At 45.6% G+C, this 12,849-nt stretch overlaps 1 protein-coding gene across 2 annotated transcripts in view; it reads left to right on the top strand.

The window, feature by feature from the left end:
- Positions 1–12,849, top strand: part of RPAP2 (RNA polymerase II associated protein 2) — a 154,578-nt gene that overhangs the window by 31,501 nt on the left and 110,228 nt on the right. For both annotated transcript variants that reach the window (XM_029617687.1, XM_029617686.1), the window contains exon 8: positions 6,704–7,595. In XM_029617687.1, coding sequence (XP_029473547.1) covers positions 6,704–7,595 — 892 coding nt within the window. The remainder of the gene's footprint in view (positions 1–6,703; positions 7,596–12,849) is intronic.

Raw genomic sequence — 12,849 nt, 5'->3', positions numbered from 1 at the left:
TTGGCCTCTGTTGGAAACAGGATGCTGGGCTTGATGGACCCTTGGTCTGTCCCAGCATGGCAATTTCTTATGTTCTTATGGTGCCAAACCCATCTAGCCCTGGGGATTTCCCCATTTTTAGTCCCTGAATAACTTGATTCACCTCGCTATGAGAAATTTCCCTATTCAAAATTTCCTTAGCCTCCTCCGGCAGTTTAGGCAATTCTACACCCTGCAGATATTGTTCAATGTTCTGTTCCTTCACATTTTTATCTGAGTCATAAAGCTCCTCATAGTATCTTATAAACCTTTTACTAATTTCTTCCGATTCCTACAAAAAGTTTCCCGTGCTATCCTTGATTTTAGTGATAAAAGTTTGTGTAGCCCTTTCCTTCAGTTTTCTCGCTAATAGTCTACCAGCTTTATTACTAAGTTCAAAATGCCTTTGCTTTAACAAATCTAACTGATATGTTATTTTGGCCAGATCAAGTGCCTCTAGCTCAGTGGTTCCCAACCCTGTCCTGGGGACCCCCCAGCCAGTCGGGATTTCAGGATATCCACAATGAATATGCATGAGAGAAAATGTGCATGTTATGGAGGCAGTGCATGCAAATTTTCTCTCATGCATATTCATTGTGGATGTCCTGAAATCCCGACAGGCTGGGGGGGGTCCCCAGGACAGGGTTGGGAACCACTGCTCTAGCTCCACCAACCTACATGGATCCGACGACCTCTTGTGGCTTAGTTCCAATTTAGCTATACTTTGAAAGATATGCAACCTTTTACCCGCCCTTTCTTTTATGAGATAAGTAGCCCAAGATAACAGATTACCCTGCACTACAGCTTTCAAATATTCCCATATCGAACCCGAAGAAACATTGTCTGTCCTATTAAAATCTAAGTATTCATGCACTTCATCCATAAGGGAATCTATAAAAATGTATCATCTAACAGTCTGTTGTTTAATTGCCAATAGTACCTGCCTTCTCTCCTATTCTTCATTCTCAAGGCTTACCAGTCTGGAGCATGATCCATCCAAGTTATGTAACCCACTTCAGCATCATCTATATAACTGACCAAAGATTATCAATCAAAAAGTAATCCAATCACAAATAAGACTGGTGCATATGAGAAGTAGGTATAATTCTGCATGGTGGGGTTTCTTAGTCTCCATATATCTACCAATCCATGTTCAAAGATCACATTTTTAAGTGCCTGTCTGTGTTTCTTAGCCACCTCCCCCTCCCCCCACCCCCCTTTGCCCTGATCCAGTATTATTAAGGTATGGATATCTTGTGAGATTGAACCCCCCTCTGCCCACTCCTCCAAGATAATGGAAATGCTTTCTAAAAAGGGATCCTGATCTATATTCGAGGATATGTTATGGAATGTGAACAATTCGTTATCCACCAGTGCCTTCACTAAAATATATCTGCCCTCCACATCTCGCAGAACTGACCAAACATCCACTATTAAAGTGCGAGAGAATAAAATACCCATTCCACAATATTTATTTTTAACTAGAGCTGAGTCCAAATATTTTTGAGGAAAGGACTTGGCCCACAACAAACAGCCTTTGCATTTTGGATAAGTGAGTTTCTTGACAAAAGATTACATTGGCCCACAACTCCCTCGCATCTTGAAACAAACTTCCACTTGGCTGGAGAATTTTGTCCTTTAGTGTTGATAGATACCACTTTCAATCCACCCATCGTTAATCAATAACTCCCCTGCCCTCTCACTCTAAATGCCCCCCTATAGCAATACTGTGTGATAGGACAGCACTCACCCCTCATACTTATTCCTACCCCCCTTTCCCCTTCCCTCATGTCTCCTCCTCCCCTCCCATCTCTACCCAAAGCACATCCACTTCCCTTCTCCATGGACCCCTTCTCAAAGGAATGATGTCATCACACCATACCACTGCCCCATCCAATCCCCAACCCCACAAAACATGCACCGAATAAGAAGACAAATTCTCCTCTCTTCCCCTGCTATATTAAATGAAATTTTAGGCATACAACTGACATCACCACGCAGTCCTTGGAGACACTGAAGCAAAAAAAAAAAAAAAAAGTGTCCCAGAATTTGAAGATTTCTAGATGCCTCAGGCCGGCGCTTCCTTGGACGAAATCAATCTATCAGAGTGAATCTGCAGTCTTCTACCTCCCTTTTCCACTCTCTGCCACCTTGGAGGTTCACCATGCATCTTCCCATTTTCTGATGCTCTCACAGTGTTGAAAGGTGGAATGTCCATACCTGCTGCTTGTAATAATTCCACAGCTTCTGGCACCGTTGTCACATGTGAGAAAACCCATCAATGCTGAAACTCAGGCCAAATGGAAACAGTCACCTGTATTTAATATTATTTCTTCGCAGCAGCGACACTATGTCCTGAAACTCTCTCTGCAGGATCTGTTCTCCATATCCTCAATGTGTGCAGCTAAGTCCTTGTTTGATGTGATTTATTATGTATAATCTTCCAGCTCACCTGTTCTGAGGCCTGATCCTCTAGCTGGACCTCACTCTTCAACCTTTCTCACCATGTCTGCAGTATCGCTTCTCATTTCCGTATCACTTCTCATTGGTGATTTGGTAATCTTTTTTTTTAAGGCTGACCATATTACTACGTAAGGCTCCAAACCACCCATGGAATTCTGATCTGGTCAGTGTACAATCACTTGCACAATCACCCCGGTCGCAGCCTACCTCCGTCACCACATGATCCTCCTCTGCACCAGTTCCAGAGAGGACTCAGAAGACTCCGATGCAGGGGGCAATCCAGCAGATGCTGATCCAGATGCAGCTCTAGAGGAAAACTTGGCGCAAGATCTTTCAGATTTGGACAAGGTGTTAATGGTGGAGAGGGACAACCCTAGGGTTGTCCACTTATTTAGAAGAGAGAAGTTGTGGCCTCTGATTCCACGTGTGTTGTCAGAGCTGGGCATTAAGTTATTGCAAGAGGAATCAGATTGGGTGGGAGCAGACCCTGTCCTGGATGGGTTGAGAGGTTCAGCAAAAGCCTTCCCTTCTATAAGTTGAGGAAAAAGCTGTGGGATATTCTGGAGACTGGTCTGAAAGTGGACCGAGCAATGGCAAATTTGTACCCCCTTCCAGAGGATGCACTTGATTTGTTAATGCTTCCAAAGTTGGATGTGTCTGTCTTAGTGGTGACCAAGAAAACCACCATCTTGATAGCAGGATCCGTGCCACTGAGAAACATGCAGGACCAAAAATTGGAAAGTCACCTCAAAAGAATTTTGAGGCTTCAGCATTGGATATTCGGGCTGCAGTGTACAGCAGTTTTATGCAGAGAGCATATTTGTGTTGGGTGCAGTGTCTTGAGGAGAAGAGTGTAAATTCCTTGGCTTCAAATAAACAGGAGGTAGTGGCTTATGTGGCAGATGCCCTCTGATTTAATTTGGATGTCTTCCTGAATTATGATGTCCATGGTTTCGGCCAGTTGACTTCTGTGGCTGAGGAATTGGTCCGCGAATGCCTAATTGAAGTCTTAGCTAGGTGCTCTTCCCTTTAAGGGCAAGCTGTTGTTCGGAGAGGACATGGAGCAAATGGTAAAGCACTTGGGAGAGTCTAAGAGGCTCAGGTTACTTGAGGATAAGTAAAAATGGGGCAAGAGGTCTTTTTTTCTACCTGTTCCCGCTTTTGGGATACCAGAAGATATCGCCAGAACAGAGGCCATCAGTTGCACAGAGGACAAATTCGGGAAAGGTGCAGTCCTTTCAGGGGAGGCGCAAGCCCACTTGGGACAATCCCGGCCAGAGAATTGGGGGAACCAAATTCCTTCAATGAGTGGAGACAAGTCCACTCTTCTCCAGGAGTCTGAGGATAATTGGCCCTGTTCTACAAAGAGCAGGCCAAAATCACAATGGACCAGTGGGTTCTGGAAGCGATGAGATCATTACGCATTAGATTCGATCACTCAGAGTTTTATGTTGTTTCTCTTTGTACGTCTCTTGCTGAATCGGTGGCAGTTCGCAATATGGCAGATCGTTTGTGGTGCCTGGAGGCCATAGAACTGGTCCCTGAAGAAGAACAGAAAAGAGGGAGATGTTCCATTTAATTTGTGGTACCAAAAAAAGGAGGTATCATTCTGACAAATTTTGGATTTAAAAAAGGTCAATGTGGTCCTCAGAGTGCCTTGATTTTGGATGGTCACTCTTTGTTCAGCCATAGCAGCGGTATGAAAGAGAATTACTGGCATCTTTGGATCTCACCGAAGCATATCTGCGTATACTCATTCGACTGGAAAACCAGAAATTCCTAAAGTTTATGATTCTAGGAGAATACTTATAGCTTCAGGCACTTCCATTTGGGCTTGCCATGATGCCACGTACATTCACTGAGAGCATGGAAAGTGTTCGAAGTGTGATGATTTTTGAGTTGGACGTACAGCCTACTTGGGCTTCGGTGTCACATTTCCTGATGTTTTTGCAAAGTGGGGGGGTCTGGTCAAGGATTTGGTTATTAACTCTGTTCAAATTCAGGTGGCAGTATTGGGATGTTTTCAAGGCAAGGTGCAGGGAATGTCTCTTTTTTTCGTATCTGGATGTAGTTTGTTTTCTTTGGGGAGTGAAACATTTGCATACCCAGTGAAGAGGATGTGTCCATCATGGAACCTTTATTTGCTCTTTACAGAGTGCTGTTTGAGCCCTTGAAGACAGCGTCTCTGAAAGATGTGACTTTGAAGGTTGTCTTTTTGGTGTCTGTTCAGCCAGATGGATTTCAGAGCTTCAGGAGTTATCCTGCAGAGACATTTTCCTACAAATTTCAGAGGCGGGTGTGTCATTAAGAGCAGTGCCTTCTTTTCTTCCAAAAATGATTTCTGCTTTTCATCTTAGCCAGACAGTGGAGCTTCTGGCTTTTCCAAATTTGGATTCAGCCAATAATGCATCGGGCATTATTGAGATATCTCAAGATTACTAACAATTTTTGGACTTCTGATCACCTCTTTGTCCTATGGAATGGGTGATGGTTGAAGGAGGCAATTGGGTCGAAATACATCTGTAGAGGGTGCCCTGTTCCCGAGGGACTGTGGGCACACTCCACTTGCACAGGCAACCTCATGGGCAGAGTGTCAGTTAATGTCTCCACTGGAAATTTATCACATGGCTACTTGGACATCTTTGCACACCTTCACCAAACATTACCATCTGGATGGCTGAGCACCGGAGTCAGCAACCTTTGGAGAGAGTGTTCTGTGAACAGGGCTATCTTGTTCCCACCCAGTTTAGTGGTGCTTGAGTACATCCCAGGAGAGTCTGGATTGATCTGGGGTACGGACAGGAAAGGAAAATTGGTTCTTATCTTCTAATTTTCGTTCCTGAAGTACCCCAGATCAGTCCAGAGCCCCACCGGTTCTAGACAGCCCGCTCTCATATTTGGTTGTAAATAATGCAGAGTTGTTTACTGGCTGAGAAGTTCAACCATTCGTATTCTTGAACACGCTCCAGTTTTGGGGGTTCTATCATCCTCGTGCTCAGTTGACGAGAGGGGTGAAAGTTGTCTGTTTAGGTTTTTCATCTAGGCTTAATTACAGGTCAGTACTGAGGTGGCACACAAGGTTAAATAGCAGTGTCAGTAAAACTTTTCTTCTCTGTCTCCATCTGCTGGAAGGAAGGCAAAACCCAGGAGTCTTGTCTGATCTATGGACTTTAAGCAACAAAAATTGGCAGGTAAAAACAATTTTCCTGCACAGCTTACTTTTTTCCTTTTCAAAATCAGTGCAAAGCCTGAGGTTTTTGTTGCATCAAAACGCAGCGTTTTGAAAATTACCCTTCTAATAGCCTGAGCAGTACAAATGGGCTGTGAAATGGATTGCCAGTTTTTAGATGCTCTGTTGTATGATCTCACCACTAGATGACTCACGTGTTTATACACATCCCAAGAACAAACTACCAGCCCTTTAGCTCTCTGAAACAAAACTGATTAAAGTTCTCAGCCAAAACTCTGTTGATGAGCAAAAGAAGAAAAAATACTTTCTTATAACAGGTCCTTCTGTAAAATGATCATAAGGTCTGCTCACATTTAATCCTTTAGGCTGCATGTTCTGATTTTATTAAAATGGCAAACAATGTGGAATCAGAAATGTCTTAATATTTTCTTTTGGGAACTATTCATCAGTTAAAGCCTTCCCCGGTCAATAAAACTGCTTTTCTGGGCGTCCCACTGTGGGTCCCTGCATATGTGCTTCCAACGTTTCACTGTGCAGCTTTAAGCAAATCCCAGCTTCACCTCACCTGTGTTCAGATCTCCATCTATCTCCACACTCCTTGATCTTTATTTACTTTATATGTTGCCTTCAGCTGCTATTTGGTTGTATTGCTCTATCTCTTTTTAAATAGACGTTTTGCTATGTGTTTCACAATTTCAGTCATGAGGAAATGCATTTTCCTTTTGATTTCTGTATAGAATATTTAGTTTTATCCCATCTCCCCTCTGAAGCAATGAAACGGGTTTTCTGGAGCTTTTTGACAGCAGTCAGTTGGTGGCTTTGACATGTGTAGTATATGCATGGAATTTCTTGTCGGCTTTCAAACCGGTTTTATAGATTTGCTCACTGCACCAGTGAGTTAAACTCACATGCTTGTTAGATGGAGAGATGTTCCTAACTTGACAGTACAAGTAGGAAGTCAAAAAAATTAGGTAAGAGCATGATGCTGCCATTTTTTTATTTTAGCTGTAATCCATTTTCATTCTCTTGCAGCGGACATTCCGGCGAGGAAGTCAAACTATATGAAAAACCTGTTAAGCTGTCAGATATAGAAAAACCTAGAATCGCGGCCAGCCATCTGGAATCCAGCTCGTCTGCTACAGAGAGTGAGAGTGAAAGCGATCCTGAGCAGGAATTTGTTTCCACTGTTGTCACAGGAAAGAGATCATCCGCTCCCGGTTTGGAGCAACAGCCACCTAAAACTAGTGCGCCAAGTAAGAAACATATTCCAGAAACTAAAGCCCTGGACGAAGAACATACAGTGCTCAGAACCACAGAACAGCTGCGTGAGTGCGGATTGGATGACAAAGGGAAAGCAAATGCTTCTAGTCTTGGTTTCCAAACTAAAACGCTTTGTGCACCAGCAACTGCTCTTACGCCAGGCGAACTCGAGATTTCGGCAAAATCTGAGTGCAGCACCACCGGGTCAGAAATAACTTCAAGAGGGGTAAGCAAAAGGGGTGCTGAGCATCTTAGGAGAATGCTTGCCAAGTCAAAGCAGCCTCTTAAACCTCATGTAACTGTACCTGCTCACCTCCCTGCCATTAAAGAAAACCTGCTTAAAAGGCTCACAAAGACCTTCATCGAATGGAAAACTGCCAAAACGGTGGCGTTTCTCTACGGACCTGGCTGCGCAGCCCTTCATGCCTCCAAGCATGAGAGAGAAGAGCTTGATGAAGATGACCTGTCCCCAGAAACTGTTGACTTTCATTATACTGAGGACATCTCTGGACAGAAACCTCAGAACAGCCTGAACGAAGCTCTGCCGTTCAGGGAGTCCGGCACAGCAGCTAAACCGTTGCCTTGTTTTGAAAGGCTGAAAGAAGAAACTGCCATGTTAAACCTTACCGTTAAGGAGTTTTATAAAGGAGCATATAATAATGACGTGAGTATCAGATCAAAAACAGCAGCTGATTGAACTTTAGTTTTGAAAATACCAAGAGATTGACCCCCACTGCAAGTTCATCCCAATACATTTCATTATAAATAGACATATCGCACTTTTGGTTACTTCCATTTATGGACTTGTATTCTCTGTCAGCAGTGTTTGGAAACATTTTGATAGTGTAGTTAATTTTCCAGATCTTACAGGATAACTTCCACTCCCACAATCCAAGGTAGCATTTTGACCAAACAATTTAGCTTAGCAGGTCACTTGTGTCTTTTGATGTTGACAAAGATTCGCTGTTGCTGCAGTAGAAGCACTGAAGTCAATAAGTCCCTATTTCCCCACAATAGAGAGCACTTTACTGACATCTGTGCTCTGCTTTAGGAAGTGCCTCAGCAACAGCAGAGGTTTCTTTAAAGTCAAAGGTCACATTCCATTTGGATCTAACCATGTCCAGCTAGAGCAGTGAATTTACCTGGTTGTCATCATTAAGACTCCTTTAAACTTGAGGATGGTTATTCTGTCTCCAAGGAGAGCTTTCATGGCCATTTTAGATTATAACAAATTCTAAAGAACTGGAGTTTCCCTCCCCCAAACCTCTGACATGAATTGATGTACATATGTCTCCCATTCCACAGAGCTCCCTGCCCAAGGAACAAGAGTATAGAATGGAATTCATGCTCTCATACAATGCATGGCTTATCATAAGCTCCATGTTTCAGTCTAAGACTTTGACCTGATCAGATTGCCAGCATCACTGCACCACTAATACAAATCCTCCAGCTTGAACTTCTGCTGCCTTCCCACTTTTGACTCCCATCCATCTAATTAAAGTTAGATAAATATTATGGATATTTAAATTATAGGACCTCCTCTTTATGTGCTAATTTTTTTTTATTTCCTAGCATGTAGACAGATGGACTGAGGATCAGTGGGTTATGCTCCCCTGCCAGCAGATGGAGATGGAGCAAACTGACATCACAGTATATATACTTCTGCAGTGACCCCAGCCTGCCAGTATTCTCCGTCTCCAGCAGATGGTGGACGTGCATCTCCCTATGGGGATTGCCTGTGTTTTGAAAGGAGGTTTCTAAATTGAGGAAAAAGAAAAGCCCTGCTCTCCTGCGGTGATACCTAAAGGTCCCTCTCCCAGTTGAGATATTCCTGAAGTGATTTCCGTGGTCCCTCAGAGGTATGCCTTGGTCCGGTAGCCGGTTCCCGGTGTGGACTTTGCTGCTTGTGCAGCTGAAAGGCAGCAGGTGCTCAGGCCGAGTGCAGCGGTGATGGCTAAAGCCCTCTCTCTTCGCTGCCGGAGACCGTCTCTGTACTCAGCCGGTAAGTGCTGAGCTCTGGTAAGTGTTGGGGGGGAAGGGGTTTCAGGACTTCCTCCGGTCTCTGTGCTTGGCGCACTGTTCCGACATCCATTCCTGATCCCATTTAGGGTATTTTTGAGACCTGGGCAGCTTGGTGGGTTGAGTGACCCTGGTGGGCTAGGCCCCATTTTAGGTTTTTGTTGGCACTTCACATGCTAGGCCGCAGCGGCGGGTTTTTTTTTTTTTTTGCGCACTCTTGTGCATCTCTTACTGCCCTCTACAGGAAATTGGTGTGTGCAGTGCGTTGGCTCTGTGCACGCATTATGCACTTAGCGTTCGGCGTGCACAAGTTTTTAGTGAGTGCGACAACACTTTGCTTGGCGCACGTGTATCGCTCTCGCCTTGTCGTGCTTGTTCCACATAATTTTTTCTGCATAAGCTGCTTGCACACGCTGTTATCGTCACTGATGGCACCGGTAACCAAGAAGCCAAAGTGCCTTGATCTTTGTGTTACCGGTCATATTAGGGCTCTCAGCCTGACCTGTCCTCTTAACATGTGTCAGCGCTGTGCAGGTGCTCAGGGAGAGTTGTTGTCCTCAGATTTTGCTAAGCCTGGATCCTCCCATTCTGATGATGTTCTGGTTTTGCCTGGAGGTGCGCCAGATCTTGGTGCTTACTTGACTGGCTCCTCTGAAGGAGATTGGAGTTTTATTGGGCCCCCTCCAGTGCTTTCTGGGCTTGGCCTGGATCCAGCTGCGTTTTCTTGGGTGGAGTTTTTTCAGCGTTTACAGACCTTTTTTCAGGCTCAGGCTTTGGCTTTGCCTCTACTGTCAGGTTGGATCCTCAGCCGGTGGCCCCTCCCTCTTCCACTTCTACTGTTAAGCTCCAAGGCATGTCTCATTTTGCCACGGGTTTCCCTGACTGGGATCCTGATGGCACGGACGATGAGGTGGATCCTGGTTCCTTGGAAGGTGGGGAAATTCCTCCTGGTTTGGAGCCAGACTTTTGCAGATACTGGGAGTATCTGGGGCGGATCTTATGTCAGAGCAGAAGAAGAATCCCATTTTGGTTTCCTTGGTCAAAGCTTCTTCCTTTTTTCCTGTTATGGATGCTGTTTAGGAGCTGATTGATCTTGAATGGTATGCCCCGGAAGCAAGTTTTAAAGGAGGCAGGGCATTGGAGGGTTTTTACCCTCTGGATCCAGTTGCGAGAGAGTGTTTGCATTTTCCCAAGGTGGATGTGCTGGTTTGCGCTGTCTCTAAGCGAATGACTATTCCCGTAGAGGGAGGAGCAGCCTTGAAGGATGTGCGTGATAGACAGATTGGGGCAGATTTTAAAACCTGCGCGCGGGCGCAGATTTGTTCGTGCAACCCGGCGTGAACATATCTACGCTCGATTTTATAACATGCGCGCGCTGCCGTGAGCATGTTATAAAATCCAGGGTCTGCGCGCGCAAGGGGGTGCACAATTGTGCAACCTGCACGTGCTGAGCCGCGCAGGCTGCCTCCGTTCCCTCTGAGGCCGCTCCGAAATCGGAGCGGCCTCGGAGGGAACTTTTCAACCGCTCCCCCCACCCCCCAACCTTCCCCTCCCTTCCCCTATCTTCCCATAACACTCGTCCTTGCCTCATCCTCCACGGACCTTCTCTTCCTAAGCTCAGATGCCTAAGCACTTTTTCTTCCGCTGACTAAGCTATTTAATATATGTATATTAGTTTCATTAAATCTATGGTAACCCTCCGCTACCCCCCCCCCCCCCCCCCCCCACCTTCCAACCCCCTTACAATCCCTCATTCCTACCCCCTCCCTCGGAATACCTTGTTACCCCAAAAAGCCAACTCTTACCAGTTTTGACACATTACTCCCCATGCTTAAGCTGTATCCAAGTTTTTCTCTCCCCCTGTTCTATGTAAGACAACTTTGTCACTGTTTTTATGGTTGCAATGTAAACCGGAGTGATAATTAACTCTGTTATTTGAACTTCAGTATAGAAAAGTTATAAATAAATAAATAAATCTAACCCATCCCCCTGCCTAACTTTGTTTCAAAAGTTTCGCCTTCCTGCGGGCTGCCAGCAGACAAACCTCCAGCACAGCTGCAGTGCCGGAGGACTCGGGAACGCCCCTGGACATACGCACATCCCGGGGCTTGCGTGCGCCGCCGAGCCTATGCAAGATAGGCTCGGCGCGAGCAGGGGCAGCATTTCGGGGGTTACGCGCGTATCCCTTTGAAATTCTACCCCATTGAGAGTATATTTAAGCAGGCCTTTGATGCAGTGGCAATGAACTTACAGATTGCTTCCTGTTGCACGTTTGTGGCCTGTTCTTGTCTGCTTCTCTCTCAGGAGGTGGATGATTCTGGGGTCAGTCCCAGAGCAGTTATGGAACTCACTGCTGCTTTTTTAGCAGATGCAAGTTATGATTTGGTCCATACTTTGGCCAGAGGAGTTGCTTCAGTGGTGGCGGCCATATGTCAGCTGTGGTTGCAGAATTGGTCAGCTGATGCTGCATCCAAGGCTAATCTTACAAAGATGCCATTTAAAGGCTCGCTCTTGTTTGGGAGCAAGTTGGAAAAGCAGGGACAGTAAGTAGGGTGAGTCTCCACTTCCCTGATTGCCGGAGGATAAGAAGAAGCAGGTGCAGCACTCCTTTTCTCTGAGGGGATCCCAGCGCTTTAGTCCCTACAGGAATCCCTCATTTCAGAGGTCTCAGCCTTTTGGTAGGTCTCAGTGCTTTCACCCATGGCAGTCCAAGAAAGGAGCGGGCTCGAGTTTGGACCTGTCCTGTGCTTCCCAATGAAGGTTTGCCAGCCCACCTTCAAGTCGAGGAGATAGAGGGGCCGCCTATCTCTCTTTTATCAGGGGTGAGTCAAGATCACATTGGATCAATGGGTCCTGCACATGATACGGGGCGGTTATGCACTGAGATTTCGCAGCACTCCTCAGCACATGTTCATGGCATCTCCTTGCCACTCCCCACAGAAGAAGCAGGCAGTGGAGTTTACGCTTCTATGGCTCCTCAGGCTGAGGGCTGTGGTTCCTTTACCTGCATCTCAGGAAAATAAGAGGCGTTTATTCAATTTTTTTTGTTGTACCCAAGAAGGAGAGTTCCTAAACTCCCTGGATCTGTCCGAGGCCTACCTTCATATTCCCATCTGGTTTGAGCACCAACATTTTCGCCGCTTTGCAGTGCTGGGTCGCCATTATCAGTTTTGGGCACTGCCCTTTGGTCTGGCCACCATTCCCAGAACATTTTCCAAGGTTATGGTAGTCGTGACAGTGGCATTGGGAAAAGATAGAATCCTGTTCCATCTTTTCCCAGTTGTCCATACCTGGACAACTGGCTGATTCGAGCTAAGCAATTGGAAGAGAGCGGCTTGGTGACCAACAAAGTGATCTCCTTGCTGTGGTAAACGTGGCCAAGAACAGTCTCCAACCTTCTCAGTCGTTGGGGTATCTAGGTGTTTGGATCGACATGAGCCTGGGCAAGGTATTTCTGCCAGATGCACAGATCCAGAAATTGATGTCCCTAGTGCATCAGTTGATGAATGTGATACGGCGAACGGTGTTGAGCTATCTTCATGTGCTTCAGGGTTGCTGCCATCAAACCAAAGTGGTGCCATGGGCAATGGCTCATATGCGTGCTGCTGTCTCATTGGAACCTGTAGTCTCAGGACTATTCAGTTCGTCTCCATTTGCTGATGGATGTCTGTGTGGAGTGGAGGAGTAGCCTAATGGTTAGAGCAGAGGGCTATAAACAGGAGACCAGGGTTTGAGTCCCACTGTCGCACCTTGTGACCTTGGGCAAGTCACTTTACCCTCCATTGCCTTAGGTACAAACTTATATTGTAAGTACCTGAATGTAATCCACTTTGAAGTGCTGAAAAAATTGTGAAATCTAAATAAAATTAAAATTAAAAAAATGTGTGTTCTCATCTCCA

This window comes from Rhinatrema bivittatum, chromosome 10, assembly GCF_901001135.1.
Source record: "Rhinatrema bivittatum chromosome 10, aRhiBiv1.1, whole genome shotgun sequence".
NCBI lineage: Eukaryota > Metazoa > Chordata > Amphibia > Gymnophiona > Rhinatrematidae > Rhinatrema > Rhinatrema bivittatum.
Note: the sequence above shows the minus strand (reverse complement) of the source record. Positions and strands in the feature narration are given on the sequence as shown.